At 38.7% G+C, this 21,364-nt stretch overlaps 1 protein-coding gene and 1 non-coding gene across 6 annotated transcripts in view; one reads left to right on the forward strand and one right to left on the reverse strand.

Moving 5' to 3' along the window:
- Positions 1-3,378: 3,378 nt before the first annotated feature.
- On the forward strand, positions 3,379-3,485 carry LOC142866016 (U6 spliceosomal RNA). The gene has a single exon (XR_012916089.1). It is a non-coding gene; the product is annotated as a U6 spliceosomal RNA (small nuclear RNA).
- Positions 3,486-12,568: 9,083 nt separating this feature from the next.
- ZNF280C (zinc finger protein 280C) overlaps positions 12,569-21,364 on the reverse strand; it is a 53,331-nt gene continuing 44,535 nt past the window's right edge. For 3 of the 5 annotated variants that reach the window (XM_012750412.3, XM_012750411.3, XM_012750406.3), the window contains 4 exons: positions 18,683-18,745; positions 14,697-14,815; positions 14,512-14,548; positions 12,571-14,389 (listed from right to left, as the gene is read on the reverse strand). In XM_012750412.3, coding sequence (XP_012605866.1) covers positions 14,374-14,389; positions 14,512-14,548; positions 14,697-14,815; positions 18,683-18,745 — 235 coding nt within the window. In that variant the 3' untranslated portion in view covers positions 12,571-14,373. Of the gene's footprint in view, positions 14,390-14,511; positions 14,549-14,696; positions 14,816-18,682; positions 18,746-21,364 lie in introns of all 5 variants that reach the window. The other 2 variants (XM_075999577.1, XM_075999576.1) reach the window with 2 other exon arrangements.

Genomic DNA, 21,364 nt, shown 5'->3' on the forward strand with positions numbered 1-21,364 from the left:
CTCACCATGTCTCTGGAACTATCCATGCTTGTTGCCATGTTTTCTACAGTGCCCCTTCACTCTCTAGACCTGTGTCCTGGGGTCTTCACCTGTGCTACAGAGACAGGACCTGGAGAAATAACTTCTAAAATTTGAATGTCTACTACCATGGGCCATGCTTGAACACTTTACATTCATTCACTATGTCATTTAATACTCCTTTAACCCTGTGGGGTAGGGATAATGATTTCCATTTTATGGACAAGAACATGGATGCACTGATTTAGTGACTTGTCCAAGGTAGTGAGTGATGAAATGAGATCTGTCTCACTTCAAGTTTAGGCTTTTTCTACAATATTATACTGTCCTTCCAGTGAGTTTCGAGCTCCAGGACCCTTGCGGGGGGGGGGGGCAGGGTTAGCCCAGCCAGTCTCCCTGACTCACAGGGGTTTGGCCACCAGGCCATTCAATATCCAGGAGGTGTCTGGGACATGCCTCCCTGAATAGGATGTCCCTGACTGGTTACCTCCAAGAAGCCCCACTGATTGACAGAAGTGTTGGCTCTGGGAGTCCAAAGGAGTCCCCAAAATGTCCTTGCCTTGGACAATCGTTAGGAACCACATAGCCAGCTGGACTCCACTGCAGAGCCTTTGGGGCTGTATGTCACTGTCCCCTACGCCCCTGCACTATCCCTTCCCCCAGTGCCTTCTCCTCTGCTCAGGGCCCCGGACTATCTCGGTAGGGTTCTCCAGTCAGAGAGCCCAGGACCAGGTGCTGCTCTGCTCACCACCACCTCGAGCAGTGGCGGGGAGGGATACCCAGCCCAGAGTAGCTGCAGTAGCCCACCCCTCGCCCCAAGGGAAGCTGACTGTAGCCCACCCTGAGTGTGTGTTCGGGGTGGGTGGAAATATGCTGAGAGCTCCTCTAAAGGCAAGGCTCGGCTTCTCCTGCAATTTTGACCAGCAGATGCAGGGAGAGGCCAGTATTTATTCTCTTGTAACACCTGAGGGGACAGAGTTGCCACCTTACCTTAAAGAGGCCCCCTCTACCTGCCATCCCTCATTGCCTCACTGAAAGGGTCCTTGCTCCCTCTGAGATCCCTTGAAGATCCCAGCATGATTCAAATGGAGTGGCCACATGGGCTAAAACCTTGTTTGGATTCCAAGTACTCTTGACTTCCACACCCCTAAGGGCTGGTGCTGGGGCAGCAGGACTGAGATGGGGGTCCCAGAGATTCCCCTAGATTAGTTGTTCCCAAATACTGGTTCATAGCTGACTGCATGAAATCAGTGGGGGACTTGTTAAAATACAGATTCCTGGGGCACCAACCCCAAATGCTCTTGCTCAAGTAGATTCGAGAGCGGGCCCAGGAATTTGTAGTGGTAAAATGTCCACAGGTGATTCTGATGTGCCTCCAGGTCTCTATGTATGTGCACGCGTGTGTGTGGCTGCACCTACACTTCCTGATGAGTTCTAAAATGAGAATCTACTTTTCCTTAGCCAGAGCTTCAAAACCAGCTGCGTGAACCCCAGGGCGATCTGGTTAACTACAGAACACGGCCTGGTGAGGCAGATCCTTTCAGGCTCTAAACTGTTTCTAAAGGAAACTGTCCTAGTTATACCCAATACCCTTGGGCTGTTCACCTGAAACTAGCAGGCAAGAGCCTCTTAACTTTAAGAGACTACTGAAGACTAATCCTGACTATAAACACCTCCACATTGAGTACCACTCTGGACGCAAGGCACAAGATGAGATTGATAATACAATAAAGAAAATGCATGTCTGCCATGCGCCTCCTGCTGGTAAGATTAGTGAAGGCAGGAGGCAGGAAAGTGTTTACCGAGTTTTTCTGACCAGTACTGACCATTTCCTGGGATGGACACCCAAAAGGAAGGAGCTAATCCTGGTCGCAATCTGAGCACTTAGACACCTGGAACTAGAGAGGTTACTCTTATAAAAGGGAATGGGCTGAGGAGGGTGTTCTGAAGTTACCTCTGCCAAATCACTAAGGCTTAACTCTCCTAAGGGAAGTCTGTGAACCCTGGTAAGAGCTACTAACTAGCCCGACAGCTGGGAGGGAGAGAGGGGAGACATTGAGAAACACCTCACCTGTTTAGGGAGGTACATTTTGAAGTCAGGTAGGTAAGTAGCCTGGGTAGTCTTAAGAAAGACCACTGGAGGCACAGAGAGATTTCTGCTAAGCCATGAGGTAGTTGAACTAGAATGAGAACTGGACCCCATGACCTGATCTGACTCTCCAGGTGGTACTTCATCTCTTCCCCAGTGATATAGTAAGTATTGTAACCCTCTGAATTTAAAGTACTGGAGGAAGTACTTTAAGTACAAGCATGGATAAGAAACCTGGCTGACTTGACCCTTACCCACCAATCCCAGGTGGAAACCCTGATGTTTCATATAAAGGAGGGATCTCCCCCGCCTCCATATTATTTTTCTGCCTGTCCTTCCAGGGAGATCATTACATGGAAAAGATAATATTGGACCACACCTAGTTTTCAGCTTTTATGCCTTTGACTGAAATGACAATTATTAATGGCAGCTAACATTGAGTACATACTGTGTACTACTAAGTACTATGTTATGTGCTTAACCTGGACTGTCATGCTTAATCTCACAATAGCCTGAGGCACAGAATGTTCAAAGCACCTTGCCCAGGGCCACACAGCTGCCAAGTATTGGAGCATGGTAGATCCCAGATCTGCCTAACTGCACAGCCTGAAGCACAGTGCTAACTTCTCTTATCCTTCTCTATTTCTTTCAAGCTGAGAGGAGATATGCTCTTGGGCCCAAAGTTAATGACCCTATCCCTGCTTCATTTAGGATTAAGTAGTAGATTAGATGGAAGTTGATGCTAGATGCCAGGGCTTTAAGTGGTGAAAGTATTCTTTTTTGTTTGTTTTTCAGCATATTATGGGGGTACAAATGTTAATGTTATGTATATTGCCCATGCCCCCTCCCCCTTCGTCGAGTCAGAGCTTCAAGCATGACCATCTTCCAATCTCACTCATTATATTTGTATATACCCATCCCCTCCTCCCCCCTCCCACCTGCCTGACACCCGATAAATGTTACTCCTATATGTCCACTTAGGTGTTGATCCGTTAATACCAATTTGCTGGTGAGTACATGTGGTGCTTGTTTTTCCATTCTTGAGCTACTTCACTTAGTAGAATGGATTCCAGCTCTATCCAGGAAAATACAAGAGGTGCTATAGGTGAAAGTATTCTTAGATGAGGCTTAGGCCCTGAACCTGGGGGTAAGGCCTGAGTAGGCACCTGAGGATAGAACTATCCTCCCAAGAGGGGAGGGCAAGGCTTGGGGATGGAAAGTTTAGAAACAGGCAGGCTTGAACAACTGGAACTTTTAAAAAAGAGGTATTTGTGCTCGCTTCGGCAGCACATATACTAAAATTGGAACGATACAGAGAAGATTAGCATGGCCCCTGCGCAAGGATGACACGCAAATTCGTGAAGCGTTCCATATTTTTCCATAATATGCCGAAATAAAAAAAATTAAAAAAAAAGAGGTATTTCAGAGGAGCTTCTTGCACTATTTCAGAGGTGGGAAGAGATGACCTCTAAGGACCTTTTCAGTTCTCCATCACTATGAACAATAAAAATAGTGATTGTGCATAAATTTCTATGGCCATAGCCATGTTAAGCCAGCTATGAAGACAATGAAGTTTTAGGCCTCTGAAGAAAGATTGCTTACTTGTTTACAGATAAGAAATCAGCAGACCTTCCATTAAAGAAAATGCTCTGATTTGACTGAAACCAGAGTAGGGAAAATGGTGCTTCTATAATGTGAACAAGTCAGTACTTCCTGATACCATTTATTTTCAGAATGACAAGTACCTCAGTTTCCTCAGCTATAAAATGGGATTGAAAATCATCTTTACAGGATTTAGATTTAAATAAAATAACATGTGAAATATAATTTATGGACAGACATGTGTATATAATACTTTATTCAATTTTCCTGACATAAAGGGCACTAGGAAGTAATGAAAATGGAATATCATTCAGGTATTTCCCAATCATTTAGTTTTAAAAATAAAGCTGTGTAGGCTGGGTGTAGTGGCTCACACCTGTAATCCCAGTACTTTACGAGACTGAGGCAAAAGGTTACTTGAGGCCAGGAGTTTGAGATCAACATGGGCAGCATAGCAAGACCCCATCTCTACAAAAAAAAAAGGTAAAAATAAAAAAAAAATGAAGCTATGTTGAATATATCCTTCTTTAAATTATTCAGAACTGAGGTAGCTTGACCACAAAGCCACTTCGAAGTCATTAAGAGAACTAAATCAATTTTTAAAATCATTTCGAATTGTAGCCTTTAAGACATTTGATTCAATCAATAAGACAGACAACTGGTTAAGTAGCCTAGTCTTCCAAGCTTGAGGTATCTGATTTACCAAGAATTCTTATGCTCTGGGGCTCTAAAGATTTGCTAGATAGAAATATCCCATTCTATTCCCAAAGTTTTTATAAAGAAAAAGAAACTTTTCTAGCTTAAAACTTACCTTCTATATTATATCTATCTATTTAGATACCAGAGAAGATGGAAGAGGGGAAAAAATGGAGATGAGGGGCAAACAGACAGAAAAGAGCAATTCCAAGATTCAGTGACAATAACCCTAGTCTGAGAAAGCCGGGTATTTTAAAAAAATCATTTAAAAATCCTACAAAAGGAAAGGACACTTTACTACCGCTTTTTATAATTACATGCTTTCATACAATTAATAGTATTGGATAAGTAGCCAAGATTTCATTGATTCAAAATTCATTTCTTTCTAGAAACAAATTCCTAGTAATAAACAAATTTCTCTTAAAGAAGGGATTCTCTAAGCATAAAAAGCACAAAAGGAATGCTTTCCTTCAACTCAGATAAGATTATGTACTAGTTCTCAACAAGGCATTGTCATTTCATAGCCTTTAGACAGAAAAAGCCAGAGCTACACTCACTTCTGGCATTAGAGAATTATACCACATGTAACTTAAGCACTGTGATAAGATGCCATCCACCCAGCAGTTTGAAGGAATGTATTGCAAGACCTGAGAACTATGAGCCAAAGTTACAAATAAGCACCATGGTGATGGATTGCCACCAAAACTGTCAATGGATTCCACTGATGCGTAGTTTCCAAGGTCTCTTTTCAGCAGTAGTGGCAGTAGTGATAGTAGTAACAGCAGCAACAGAAATAACAGCAACAACAGCTGGAATAGCAGTAGGGGCAGGAGTATCATCAGCATCAGCACAAAAGTGTCTACTTTTTGTCATGCCTGTGCCAAGTTTTATACATATATATATATGTATATATATATATATATGCTATACAGATAGTTCCCAAGTTATAATGGTTTGACTTACAATTTTTCGACTTTATAATGGTGCACAGGTGATATACACTCAGTAGAAACTGTAACTTCCAATTTTGAATTTTGATACTTTCCTGGGCTAGTGATATGTGGTAGGAGACTCCCTTGTGATGCTGAGTGGTGGCAGCAAGCCATCGCTCCCAGGAGGCCATGCAATCACAAGAGTAAACAACTAATACACAACAGTGTACTGTGTTGCCAAATGAGTTTGACCAACTGTAGGCTAATGTAAGTGTTTTGAGCATGTTTAAGGTAGGCTAGGTTAAGCTATAATGTTTGGTAGGTTAGGTGTATTAAATGCATTTTCGACTTTATCTTCAGCTGACAGATGGGTCTATGTATGCAACCCCATCGTAAGTTGAGGAACACTTGCATATATATATTCCTTACAGCAACCTTACAAAGAAATTATCATTACATACCTTTCCCTCATGAGGAAGCTGAGACGGGACAAATGCAGGTAATTTACCAAGGATATACAGCTGGTTAGATACAAAGCGAAGATTTAAACCTAGGACTGTATTATTCTGAGGCTGCACTCTCTTCACTCACTGTACATTACAGTGGTATGGATAACAAATATTGTTCAGATACAAGATCATATTGTCAGCAAAGAGTTTGGCCTCCTCTTTTCTGATTTGGATACCCTTAGTATTCTTCTCTTGCCTGATTGCCCTTGGCTAGGACTTCCAGCACTATGTTGAATAGGAGTGATGACAGTGGGCATCCTTGTCTTTTTTCAGTTCTTAGAGGGAATGTTTTCAACTTTTCCTCATTCAGTATGATGTTTTTCAGGGTGGAAGACTAAAAACAGTAGAAGAAACGCTCAGTAACCTCTCCAAGTTTGTCGACAACAGTAAGCGTTTCCAGGTGGTCAAATAACAAAGTGACTAGAGTGAGGCTACAGAAGGGTCTCAAAATCAGAGAAGTGAGGTGTATGAGTATAAGGTGAACCATGGTGTGGCCAAGTATAAAGTGGTATAATTCAGGGAAAATACCCCAATACTATTTATAAAAGACAGTTGTCTAAAATTGACTAAAATGATCCTAGGAGAATTCATAGATATTCTCTAAAAATGGAAGTCTGGTGAACTTGAGACATCACAACTCTAATGGTATTCCTATCTTTAGTACTATGTGCTTCAACAGTGACTTTCAAGAAAGACACACTGGGTTAGGAAAAGAGTTAATGAAAATGATTATGAAAGTGATGTGGATGATGAAATGAAAAATTGGGTGAAGATAGAGCCATTTCTTTCTAAATAAAATGAAGACAGAAATAAAGTCAAGAAAGGTAGTAAAAGACTAACAATAATATTAACAATGTTGACTTAACACTCCTGTGTGCCAATCATTGTTCCTAAGCAGCATATGCTCATACTGTATTAACTTAACTCTCTCAATTCTGAGTAGATGCTGTTACTTGCTTTTTACAAATGAGGAAACTGAGGCACAGAGCCCAAAGTCACCTACATCTAGAGCCACTGACAGGGCAGGAACTCCAACCTAGGCAGTCTGCTGCAAAGCCTGGGCTCCTAACTACTCCACTGCACTGTCCCTGTAAGGGTACTGTGGAGTTGGGTATTAAATCTCAGATATTATAATCCTAGTATCAGGAAGATCTCTTAAAGCTGTTTAAGCAAGAAGTAAAACTTTGCAGAGTAAGACACTATTTAATATATAATAATAGGCTAAAAATAGTAATAGTTCCAAGAAAAGTAGGCAAGTGGGTAGATTAATGAACTAGGCATTTAATGGGCTATAGAGAGAAGCTAGACATAATTAAGATAGTCTGAAGGTTCTTGAGTTTGAAATCATATAAAGTGACCATACCCTCCAACACAAATAACTGGTCTGTCCCAGTTATATATTTCTTAGATTTTACAAATATAATAATGAACATATAATTTTTCCTGATATTTCTAAAAATATGAAAATGAATATCGCTAGCCTTCAGTTACATATTCCACCTTACAAGTGATTCATGAACATGAATGAAATGTCTAGAAGTTCATCTTCGTCAACACACTCACCCAACTACTTTATATTTCTCAATTCAGAAAATCTAATTAATGATTATACTTGATTAGCATTCTCCACACTATTCTATGCATATTAACATCAAGAAGTTATTAAGTATGGGGGGGATTTTCCAGAGTCAAATAAGTGCCCTTTGAATTTTCCCTTAGAGAATCATAGACCACATGTAGCATGAAAAATTCATAATAAAGAACTTTATTTAACTTTAACCCAGCATTTCCTAAATTTGACCATTTGACCTTTATTTTGCAGATCATTTCTAAATTATGGACATTAGTTCTAGACCTAGATACCTTCTTTTACAGAAATGTACGAGCATTACTTTTATTATAGAAGAGTACACATACAGAGTTAACTGTGCCTAGGAGTAACTGGGACATCTCATTTTCTCAATGTCAAAAGAGTTCCGGTTTCTGCTGTTTGGGATAGTGGTTACATGGCATTATTTGGTTTCCTCCAACTTTATTGAGATGAAATTAACAAATAAAAATTGTATATTTCAAGTACACAAAGTGGTATTTTGATAGATATATGTGTGTGTGTATATATATATATGCTGTGAAATGATTATGATTCTGAATTCATTTTCTTGTAATAAAAAATTGTGATGTTTACGTATAACCAAAATAGAATCATAAAATCCAAGAACTGTACAAGTTAACACCCACGTTTTACAAATAGGGCACTCTAGGTTTCAAGAACTCAGTGACTGCTTTGGTGTTCCTCTCACCACTGATTCCTTCTCATCTCCCTAACCTCTTGTTCTTGGAATGCTCCAGACCTCAGTCTGTGGATTTTGTCTTTTCTCTACCCCTATTCTATCCCTTGGTGATCTCATACAGTTTTGTGACTTTTAAAACAATAAATGTAACCAACAGGATCTCACCCCTCAACTCTAAACTCGTATTCGAATGTTTATGACAACCCCACTTTGGATATCTAATAGGCATCATAAACTCAAACATGTCCTAAATCAAAGTCCTAGTCTTCTTTCTCAAGTTTGTCCTTTAGTCTTCTTTGTCTCAGTTAATATCAACACCATCTTTCCAGTTGCCCAGGCTAATGATCGTGCTGTCTCCTACAATGCTTTCTCTCACAACTCACATCCAAACCATCAAAAAATTCTGTAGGCTCCACCTTCGTGATATACCCCAAATGAAGCCACTTATCATCTACACTTTTTTTTTTTTTGAGACAGAGTCTCACTCTGTTGCCCTGGCTAGAGTGCTGTGACATCAGCCTAGCTCATAGCAACCCCAAACTCCTGGGCTCAAGCAATCCTTCTGCCTCAGCCTCCCGAGTTGCTGGGACTACAGGCATGTGCCACCATGCCCGGCTAATTTTTTCTATTTTTGGTAGAGACGGGGTCTCGCTCTTGCTCAAGCTGGTCTCGAACTCCTGAGCTCAAACGATCTACCTGCCTCAGCCTCCCAGAGTGCTAGGATTACAGGCGTGAGCCACCATGTCTGGCCATCACCTACACTCTTACCCCCTATTTTAAGCCTCCATTACCTCCCACCTGGATTATTATCATAGCCTCCACATTGATCTCCCTGATTCTGCCCTTGGTCACTTGCAGCTTATTCTCAAAATAGCAGCTACAGTTAATTCTGTTAACACTGTACTTAAAGATTTTGGGGTTTTGTTCAGATTTTTATTGAGGTATAAAATATCCTATTCAAAAATCCACTAACAGCTTCCTATTGCAGAATAAAAGCCAAATCCTTACAATTGCATATAAGGCACTATACTACATGGTCCACATGACCTCTCAGGCCCCATCTCTTGCCACTCCTCGAATTCCATTGCAGCACCATCAGTCCTATTAACGTTCCTTGATCCAGGCATGAGCCTACTTCAGGGGCCTTTTTATCCCCTTCCTCTCATTATTATGATGTTAGCTGTAGATTTTTATTACGTTAGGTTAAGGAGGGTTCCTCCATATTCCTAGCTTGCTAAATTTATTTTAAAGCGATGTGAGTCATTTACCATAAAATTAATCATCTTAAAGTGAACAATCCAGTGGCACTCAGTACATTCACATTGTTGTGCAATCACCATTTCTATCTAGTTCCAAAACATTTTCATCACCTTAAAAAAGAACCCTAGACCCATGAAGAAGTTGCTCCCCATGCCCCTCTCCCCTCAGCTCCTGGTAACAACTAATCTGCCTTCTGTTTCTATGGATTTGCCTATTCTGGTTATTTCATATAAGTGGAATCATACAATTTGTAACCTTTTGTGACTGATTTTTTTCACTTAATGTAATATTTAAGAGGTGTATACATGTTGCACGAAGTATAAGTACTTCATTTCTTTTGTGGCAGAATATTCCATTGTACAGATATACCATTTATCCCTTTATCTGTGCATGATGCTTGGGCTGTTTCTATCTTTTAGCTTTTGTGAATACTGTTGCTATGAACATGCGTGTACAAGTATCTGAGTATCTGCTTTGAATTCTTTTGGATATATACCTAGGAGTGGAATTGCTGGGTCATATGATAATTCTGTATTTAACTTCTGAGGAAATGCCAAATTGTTTTCCATAGTGGCTGAACCATTTTACAATCCCACCAACAATGTATGAGGTGGGCTCATACACTTCAGGGCTTTTCATACTAGTTTTCTCTCTCTGGAATGCTCCTCTGGTAGATACCCAAGTGGCTCACTTCCTTACCTCTTTCAGGTCTTTACTCAAATACCATCTTCTCAAGAAGGCCTACTCTGACCATTAAATTTAAAATGGTCAACCAATTTCAATTTGCTATCAACAAGTTCATATTTGCTATCTCCCCATCCCCCATTTAATTTTTCTCCATAGTACTGATCATTGTCTAACATACTCTGTAATTTTCTTATTTATTCTGTATTGTCTGTCTCTCATCATTGATACATAAGCTGCATGAAGGCTGAGATTTCAGTTTGTATTTCCAGCACCTAGAACAGTGTCAGGCACATAGTAGGTGCTCAACAAATATTTGCTGAATAAACAAATGAGGCCAAAAGAGGTGTTTTGCCAAAGTGTGACAAAAAGAAGGGTAAGACTCTAAGTCTCTGTAGTTTAGTGATTATTTTTCTAATAATGGTGATGGATTGAAACTGAGCCAACCATAGCTTTTATTCAGTTGAAATCAAAAAGCACACATGCACAAGATGGCTATTTCTTTTTCTTTTTTCTTGGACAGAGTCTATCTCTGTTGCCCAGGCCAGAGTGCCGTGGCGTCAGCCTAGCTCATAGCAACCTCAAACTCCTGGGCTCAAGCAATCCTTCTGCCTCAGCCTCCCAAGTAGCTGGGACTACAGGCATGTGCCACCATGCCCCACTCATTTTTTCTATATATTTTTAGTTGGCCAATTAATTTCTATTTTTAGTAGAGACAGGGTCTTGCTCTTGCTCAGGCTGGTCTCGAACTCCTGACCTTGAGCGATCCTCCTGCCTTGGTCTCCCAGAGTGCTAGGATTACAGGCATGAGCCACTGCGCCCGACCCGGCTATTTCTGAATTAAGCAAAAGAATGATTTAGAATAACCTAAAGATAAAGAGGGATTAGACTGTCAAGCTAAAACCCAACAGCACCAAGTAAAACTCAACTAACTGCCTGTAATAAGCAAGCTTAGTATTGACTGTGAAACATTTTATTTAAACAAAGCAAAAAAAAAAATGTTACAGGACATAAAGCTTTAAGACTATTATATTTTAAGAAAAATAACCTGATACATATTACAAGAAATGGAATCCCATGGAAAAATACAAAGCTGTACCTCTACATAAAATACTGCTATAGCAAGAATGTGGTTTTCATATTTTTGAACTATGACAGAGATACAAAAAATCTGTAAATAAAAAAGAGGACCTATGTTAAAAATGCAAAGAAGTTATTTCTGGGCAAAAGTTTAAAACTTAAAGAAAAATTGGGTGTCATTAATGCTGCTAAATTGTATACCTGAAAAAGGTTTAAACAGCAAATTTTATATTTTACCACAATAAAAGTAAAAAAAAAAAATAGGCAGAAAGATGGTGATTGACAAAACATCCTAGACAGGTATGGAAATGAAGACTAGAGCACCACCAAAGTCCACTACTATGATATAAGCCACTTTTGGAGATTATGGAAAATCATTTACAGCAGAAATCAGTCTGGAAAATCAAAACTAATGGATTCAAATCTTTTGATTATGAATTGAAAGGAGTATATTACATAACAAGTGGTCATTGAAACTGCCTTTTAATGTTTCAAAGAACATTCAAGCAGTTCTGATTTTAGAGTAAGAAAACCACTCATGATTAGGTCAAACAACTTCGGAGCCTGCCCACTTTCGTGGTTATTAAGATCACAAAGGGGGCTTCTGCTAGCCTTTAAAGTTCAAGAAATTAGTAAAGTTTAAATTGTGAGCTTTTGGCCGGGCATGGTGGCTCACACCTGTAATCCTAGCACTCTGCGAGGCCAAGGCGGGCAGATTGCTCGAGGTCAAAAGTTCAAAACCAGCCTGAGCAAGAGCGAGACCCCATCTCTACTATAAATAGAAAGAAATTAATTGGCCAACTAATACATATAGAAAAAATCAGCCGGGCATGGTGGCGCATGCCTGTAGTCCCAGCTACTCGGGAGGCTGAGGCAGCAGGATCGCTTGAGCCCAGGAGTTTGAGGTTGCTGTGAGCTAGGTTGATGCCACGGCACTCACTATAGCCTGGGCAACAAAGCAAGACTTTGTCTCAAAAAAATAAATAAATAAATTGTGAGCTTTTAACTGTGCTGGAGGAAAGAGTGCTAGAGGGACTCAGACAAAGCTCCGTAGATAAAGTTCTCAGTCTGTAGGCCAAGCAATTGGGATTTATGTAACTGGAGCAAAGCAAGGCTCCTAGTTATACAATATGATATACAGCTTTTATATGAAATGATTTATTAGAAAAGCAAAGCAATGCTCCAAGTATACGATATGATCTACAGCTTTTTTTTGAGACAGAGTCTCACTCTGTTGCCTGGGCTAGAGTGCTGTGGCATCAGCCTAGCTCACAGCAACCTCAAATTCCTGGGCTTAAGCAATCCTACTGCCTCAGCCTCCCGAGTAGCTGGGACTACAGGCACGTGCCACCATGCCCAGCTAATTTTTTCTATATATTTTTAGTTGGCCAATTAACTTCTTTCTATTTTTAGTAGAGACATGGTCTCACTCTTGCTCAGGCTGGTCTCGAACTCCTGATCTTGAGCGATCCTCCCACCTCAGCCTCCCAGAGTGCTAGGATTACAGGCGTGAGCCACCGCTCCCGGCCAATCTACAGCTTTTATATGAAATTATTTATTAGAAAATAATTCCTGAGGCACTTTAACAATACAAATTTTATTAAAAAAATAAGTAATAACATCAAAACTGTTCAGCAAATCTATATTCAATGTAACCAAAATAAACAAACACCAAATTAAAAAAAATATACATCTATATATATATGGGCAAGAAACAAGTGCATTTTTGGTCCCAATATTTTCTTGAATATATTATCTTTATCCAAAGGAATTACATTAATGGCTAAGAAGATATTATGTATTAGATGTACAGAAATGTAACTTTAAAACTTGTTTTAAGGACTGTAAGTTTTTGGGAACTTTTTGCCAATTCATAATCCCTAAGATAATGTTAATGGTAGGCCAGAGATAGACACAGCATGTAACAATGTCTAATGGTCTGAATAAGTCTCAAGTTAAGGAGCTACCAATAGGTAGTTATATGAAATCTGTAGAGAATTCTAAGAAATTCATTGGAGCTCTTAACAAAAAACCCAAACAAACACAAAACAAAAGCTTTAAAGAGAATAGCACAGAAGTAGACATAACAAAATGGACATTAATACATTTGGTAAGAACAACATAAAACTGAGCTACCAAAATAAAAGTTTAAAAATTAAAAAATATGAATATTAATATTGCTGAAAATTCCTAGGATTAATACTGGATAAAACTTTACATGACAATATGAATAACTTTAACTTTGGAACTGTAATTTTAGAAACTTTACTTTTCCAAAAACATGAAAGTAACCTTGGTTCTCTACACAACCAGAATTTTTATATTCCTTGGACTGCATGCATGCTACAGGAATATTAAAGAGCAGCAGTCAAAATGATTACACTTCAACTTGGATGCTGAAGTATTGATTTGATGAGCTTTTCTTGGTTAGAATTGATCCATAAGCTCAAGATGAAAAGCCAAAGCCCCCAGAGGGAAGTTGTGCTCAATTTGGTAGGCCTTGAGGTCATCTCTGGCCAATTAAGCATCAGCCTTATGGGAGGCCAGTCAGATAGGAAGGGACTCTCCCCAAGATCTGATTTCTTAAGGCCACAAACTAGAGGAGGTCTCACAGTCAAATAATTCACATTCCTTGGAAAGAGAGAACAGGCATCAGTTGTGTCCATCGAAGGGGGACACTGTCCAGGAGTACCATGGACATTTTTTGAAATTTCTGTGTTGTTTCTGCATCTGGAAAATATGAAAAATAGAACAATGACAGACAAGAAACGAGGAAAAAATGGCTATTGACCTAAAAATGTAAGACATAAGAAATTAAGAAAGCAGACAAAACAGACAAAAAAGATGAATAGCCATATTGTTTGGAATGTAATATTCTGAAGGCAAGTACAGCAGAGAAGAATACATATTTTAAGCAAAACAAGAAAAGACCATAGCAACAAAAGTTATTTTTGGAGAGCCGACTGTTAAGATATGTTAACCTGACACAAAGATAAGGTGGAATAAGAATCTAGTGCCATCTGAAAGCTGAAAAGAGCTGAATAATGAGAGCTAGTGTCATGAACGTGACTGTTTAACCGCCTTTATGTGAGAAAACACTTCAGAACTTTGAACTTAGGAAACTGCTTTTGTATAAAACACTTCAGAACTTTGAACTTAGGAAATTCCAACTTGTCTTGCACCAGGTTGCACGAGCTCCATAGAGCAGGAATCTATTTCAACAAGCGGCTTTAAAAAAAACAAAAACAAAAAACTTTAATATTTTTCATTTCTATCAATGATACATTTTAAAAATGCAACAATGCTAAAATCCATCAAAGTAAAATGCACTGAATGAAAATTCAACTTACTCAGAAGTAGGTTCAGAAGTTGAGGTACTTTCAGAAACTGAAATCAGAAGAAGAGTTTTATGTTTAAAATAGCATATATGAAGAGTGAGATTTTCAATTTAATGCATAAGAGCCCATATTATGGCTGACCAAAAATATTGGAATAAATATCAGAAATTCAAAGTAACACAATTATGTATACATACCATTCTCTATTATCACTTGGCAAGTATGAGTTTTACGTTGACTTAAGTGTTTAGCCATACGATCTAATCCAGAAGAATCAGTTAGGAAATCACATTTAAGGCACACTAGAGTAATGCCCCTGTGAAAAAAGAAGACAGTAAGAAAGAGAAGTTATCTTTTATGGAAATATATGCATGAGTTCAATAATTATTTTTCCACTTAATTAACTTGATTTTCATTTTATGTACCATGACCCTCATTTCCCAATTTTGTTATATAAACCTGATATATCTAAAATGATTCTCTAGAAAATGGTACTATAGCCATGTCTAAATTATGCCAGCAGTAATGCTTTATAAATTGTTCCCTCTCAACCTGTTATTAAAAGCTAGGTGTTAAGAGACCCAAAGCCCAGTCTTGCCTCCCTTAACAATTTTTGTAACATGTGCAAGTCACAATTTTTCCATGACTTTGCCTACCTGCAAAGCAAGGATGTAACATTCATTCAGTTAAATATGTAAGTTTACATTTGCTGAGGACCTTCTTCACACATAATACTGGGTATTATGGATACAATAGTGAATAAAAAGGGTACAGTTTTGGGGGCTTATAATCTAGTGTCTTATTTAAGTGAGAATAAAATTGTAAAAGAAATGTGAAGGTTTTAAAAATAAATCATGTAATATATATATAATATAATCATTATCAGTTTATTAACAATGCATATATATTCTTTTAACATTGGTCATATACTTTAAACTTAAATATTTCACCTGTATAGGAATAAAAACCAGTAGCATACTTTCGACTTACTACTCCCCTGAAGCTCTGGCCTTAACAGCCTGTTGTATATTCATTCCTGTCACTCTTACACATCAAAAATTATCTTTCTAAAACTGAAATCATGTACTTTCCTCTCAAAAATCACCTCTCCTGACTGGTCCCTCTTATAATGCCATTTCTCTAATACTGAGGCTCAAAATTATAGTTATCTCTGATTTTCTTCTTCCTTAAAACATTAGATGTTTTGAACATTTTATAATATTAACAAGTTATTGAGCACTTACTCTGTGCCAGCGTGAGGGTTTTAGACATATCATCTGATCTAAACCTTATAACAACCCAGAGGTAGGCACTATAATTATCACTTTTTTATAGAGGACAGGGTCAGGATTAGTAACCTACCAAGGCCAGGACCAGGTTTGAAACTGAGGCCAGGTTTGAAATTGAGCCCTTTGATTCCAGAAGCCTATGTTCTTAAATATGATGCCACATTGCTAACTTAACCCAGGTCAGTACTAAATCAGTCTTAACCTCAATAGAATAACCAGTCTATGTGCCTCATGCAGCTACAACTTACCTTGTATATCCTTCCAAATTGATCTTCCTTTAGTACATTTGATTCTATTCAAAATACCAATGGTTTCCCCAATGTCCTCCAAATTAAAATTAAGTCCAAACTCCTTAGCTTTGTTTTCAAGGATTTCACAATCTGGATCTAAGCTCAAAATTATTCCCCCAGACTTTGATCTTTCCTTCTTCTTCTTCTTCTTTTTTTTTTTTTTTTGAGACAGGGTCTCCCATTGTCACCTGGGCTAGAGTACAGTGGCATCATCATAGTTCACTGCAACCTCAAACTGCTAGCTTTAGTGATCCTCTTGCATCAGCCTCCCTAGTGGCTGGGACTACAGGTGCATACTACTATGTCCAGATAATTTTACTGTATTTTGTAGAGATGGGGTCTTCCTCTTGCTCAGGCTGGTCTTAAATTCCTGGCCTTAAGTGATCCTTCTGCCTTGGCCTCCCAAAGTGCTAGGATTACACGTGTCAGCCACTGCACCCAGCCCAGATTTTGATCTTAACACCGTGTTATATGAACTTCGTGCTCTATCCAAATTATACTACTAGTTATACATTGTGACTCAGAAGAATGTGTATGGTTTCTGTTTTTTCCTTTCTGCATTTTTATTCATGCTATTTCTTCCAACTGGAATAGCCCCGTGCCTCTTCTTCTTTTTTTTTTTTTTTGTCTCTTTAAATTTTTTTATTTTAGCGTATTATGGGGGTACAAGTGTTAAGGTTACATATATTGGCCATGTCCCCTCTTCCCCCTTGAGTCAGATCTTCAAGCGTGTCCACCTCCCCCAAATGTTGCACATCTTACTCATTGTGGTTGTATATACCCATCGCCTCTTCCCCTAGAAACCTCTCTCCTCTTTGAAATTAGTAACTCTCACTGCACTTATTACAAATCTCCTTGTATTACTGTGGTTATTTATGTTCACACCTTATAACCAAAATGTCCAATAGATTAGACATTCCTTGAAGGTTGGTACCAAAGCTTTCTTCTTCATTACTGTCATCTGTATAAGACCTGCTACATCATGTTATATGTGACAAATACATAATAAATAGCTAAAGAATAAACATTTCAACAAAATAGTAATTACAAAAACTACATTATAGAATTACAATATGGTAAAAATAAAATTAAAGTCTCATCTTTAGAATTAATAAATCCCTTTTCATTCTTATAAAAAAATTTCAAGCTGGGCGTGGTAGCTCACGCCTGTAATCCTAGCATTCTAGGAGGCTGAGGTGGGCAGATTGAGCTCAGGAGTTCGAGACCCCATCTCTATTGAAAAAAAAAAAAAGAAAGAAATTCTCTGGACTATATATGTGTGTGTGTGTGTGTGTGTGTGTGTGTATAAATTAGCTGGGCATGGTGGTGCATGTCTGTAGTCCCAGCTACTTAGGAGGCTGAGGCAGGAGGATTGTTTGAACCCAGGAGTTTGAGGTTTCTGTGAGCTAGGCTGACGCCACAGCACTCTAGCCCGGGCCACAGAGTGAGACTGTCTCAAAAAAAAAAAAAATTACAGTAAAACTAATGCCTAATATAGCTTATTATTTAATTCCTTGAATTTAGCAATCTGTTAACCACTTCAGTACGAGCGTCGACTATAGTCGACAGCCACAGATGAACGTGTACGACGACTTCAGCTGACAGCCATGATATGAAGGTGCACAGCTGAGCATCGACTTTAGCCGACAGCCCTGATATGATTATTCTAATTTTTCATTTATCAAAATAAAATTGTGAACATTTAAAAATAACGTAATAAAAACATATATGTAAATGTTACCTATTCTGATTTACATTACAAGGAAAGCTGCCTGTAAAGTAAAACAAGCTTTCAGTGCTTTAAAGCTTTCCTCATCATACAAGAGCAAAATAGATTCGACGTCAATGCACAGCACAAACTATTGTTCGGACTATGAGTGCCGGCTGTGGGCAAGGTTTCCTGCCAGTAAGCATCGTACCAAAGTGGTTAAACACAGGACTAATATATATTTAAAATAAAATCAAACTTTCCTCTGCCAAATGAGCTGTTGGTCCAACATCAACCACATATGTCATTTTTAACATATACATTAACTTACTCAACAAATTTTTTACCAAGTGCCTACTATGTGCTAGGTACTATTCAATGCCTGGCAAATGTCTGTCAACATGAATAAAACATGCAGTCAAAGGAACCAGAAGAATGTGGAAAAAAAGGTGTTTCTGAGCTTAGTGTGTGGTGTGACCAAGGTTAATTATCAACGGCTTTAGAAATATTAATCAACAAGTCTTTCTGTACAACAAAAAAGTTGTAGCTTTTATTTCAAGAAAACCCCTAAGAATTATGAAGACTATATATCGATTTCAAGTATTATAGTGTTTTAATAAACTTACTTCTATTCAAATGTTGTTGCAGAGCTTTATTTTTGTTCTTTTACAATGCAAATACCTGAAGGTTTCATCTTAATACCTGGCACTGCTAAAAGACAGTTCAGCCAAAGATAACAGGCTATTTCCCCCTTTTGGTCTAAGGATATAATAAACAGAACTTTATCATGTTAAGTAGTAATCATTCAGATTTCCCAAATAGGCACTCCAACATCAGGTTTTAAGAAGTTACTACAATTTTTCAATAGGGAAAATGGAAAAAGACCAACTAGTTACCTGAGTGTTCCTGAATGCTTCTTAAAAATATAAAATCGTTTACTTGGATGGCTGCTATGAAAGCTGGAGAGACAAAAGACAAACAAGATTTTATTAATTTTGTTACACAATAAGTCATATTAATTTTATGATCACATTTCAAAACTACGCTTTATTTCTTAGTTTTGAATATAAGATCACAATCTAAATAATAAAATCCTGTTGGTCACTGCTACGATCTGAATGTTCATGTTCCCCCAAAATTCACGTTAAAATTTAAACCCCACAAGGTGATGGTAATAGGCAGAGCCCTCATGAATGGGGTTAGTGCCCTTATAAAAGTGACCCTAGAGAGCTAGCTTGTCACTTTCACCATGTGAGGATGCAGTGAGAAGTGCTGTCTATGAGGAATGAGCCCTCACCCAGACACCAAATCTGCCAGTACCTTGGATTGTAGACTTCCAGCCTCCAGAACTGTGAGAAATAAATTTGTTGTTTATAAGCTACCCAATTGATGGTATTTTGTTATAGTAGCCTGAACAGATTAAGACAGTCATCTCTATTTAATTCAAGACTTTTATCTTACATTCCATTTTACCTGTATATTTTCTTTTTTTTTTTTTTTTTTTTTTTTTGAGACAGAGTCTTGCTTTGTTGCCCAGGCTAGAGTGAGTGCCGTGGCGTCCTAGCTCACAGCAACCTCAAACTCCTGGGCTCGAGTGATCCTTCTGCCTCAGCCTCCCGGGTAGCTGGGACTACAGGCATGCGCCACCATGCCCGGCTAATTTTTTATATATATATATCGGTTGGCCAATTAATTTCTTTCTATTTATAGTAGAGACGGGGTCTCGCTCTTGCTCAGGCTGGTTTTGAACTCCTGACCTTGAGCAATCCGCCCGCCTCGGCCTCCCAAGAGCTAGGATTACAGGCGTGAGAATTTTACCTGTATATTTTCTAATAATGTATTTCCCTGACAATATTCTTAGATGATCAGAACTATTATTAAAAAGGTACTCAAAGAGTTAAAAATGCAAAGAGCATCAAATTAAATTTTTTCAACTATTAAGAGCAAAAACAATTTAAAAATATATTTGCTAATAATGTACTTTTCTATAATAGAAATGAAGAATAATAATTATTTATTACTTTCTAATCTTAATATGTTTAGGGAGGAGGGATAATATGAATGATCCTAAAAGTAAACACTACATGTGCTAAATGCCATTGCTTAACATCAGTAAAATGAAACATTTAATGAGTCCTTTGCAATTACTAAGATAACTTTTAAAGAATGCATATATATATATATATATATATATATTTTTTTTTTTTTGAGACAGAGTCTCACTTTGTTGCCCAGGCTAGAGTGAGTGCCATGGTGTCAGCCTAGCTCACAGCAACCTCAATCTCCTGGGCTCAAGTGATCCTACTGCCTTAGCCTCCCAAGTAGCTGGGACTACAGGCATGCACCGCCATGCCTGGCTAATTTTTTGTATATATGTTTTTTAGTTGGTCAATTAATTTCTTTCTATTTGTAGTAGAGACGGGGGTCTCGCTCTTGCTCAGGCTGGTTTTGAACTCCTGACCTCGAGCGGTCCGTCCACCTCGGCCTCCCAGAGTGCTAGGATTACAGGCATTAGCCACTGTGCCGGCCTAAAGAAAGCATATTAAATAAAGTAGACCTCATTAAGCCTCACTGAGAACCTACTGAATTAATCTCTGTCAGTGGGGCCCAGAAATCAGTTTTAATGAGTTTTCCAGATGATTCTTATGCAAGCTAAAGTTTGAGAAGCACTGGCCCTATCTTGCACTGACAAACTCAAACTAGCCAACACACCAGGTCAATGGTTACCCTCAGACACAAGGTAACCATCACCAGCATAATATATACGCATGGGAAATGAAAAGATTCTGGCCAGATATAATTCCAAGAAAATATCCTCAGGATAGGTGCCAAGGTGAATACAAAGAGCTCCTCTCTCAAAGAGCTAATAGAGATGCTAGGCAGAATAACTTGAGTGTTACAGAACTCAAGAAAGGAATGATCCTTATGAGTGGCTGTGTTGACCAGATATTGCATAGAAGGTGAACTGAAAAGGAAGGAGAGGGGCAATCCAGGGAATAATCAAGAATATAGGGCCGGGCGCGGTGGCTCACGACTGTAATCCTAGCTCTCTGGGAGGCCGAGGCGGGCGGATTGCTCGAGGTCGGGAGTTCAAAACCAGCCTGAGCAAGAGCGAGACCCCGTCTCTACTATAAATAGAAAGAAACTAATTGGCCAACTAATATATATAGAAAAAATTAGCCGGGCATGGTGGCACATGCCTGTAGTCCCAGCTACTCGGGAGGCTGAGACAGAAGGATCGCTTGAGCCCAGGAGTTTGAGGTTGCTGTGAGCTAGGCTGACGCCACGGCACTCACTCTAGCCTAGGCAACAAAGTGAGACTCTGTCTCAAAAAAAAAAAAAAAAAAAAAAAAGAATATAAAAAGCTGTCTTCAAAATAGTGTTGGAAGCAAAAATATAAAAAATAAAAACATAAAAAGCCACTTTAGATATTGAATATGGAGAAACTACATTGCGGAACATTGGGGAAGATTAATCAATTTGGGGGGGCCTATCTTCTGGCCACAGAATTGTTGTATATGAGAATAAAAGTATACAACCTCTGAGAAAATGAAGCTTCTGTATATACAGAGCTCAAG

This window comes from Microcebus murinus, chromosome X, assembly GCF_040939455.1.
Source record: "Microcebus murinus isolate Inina chromosome X, M.murinus_Inina_mat1.0, whole genome shotgun sequence".
Classification (NCBI taxonomy): domain Eukaryota; kingdom Metazoa; phylum Chordata; class Mammalia; order Primates; family Cheirogaleidae; genus Microcebus; species Microcebus murinus.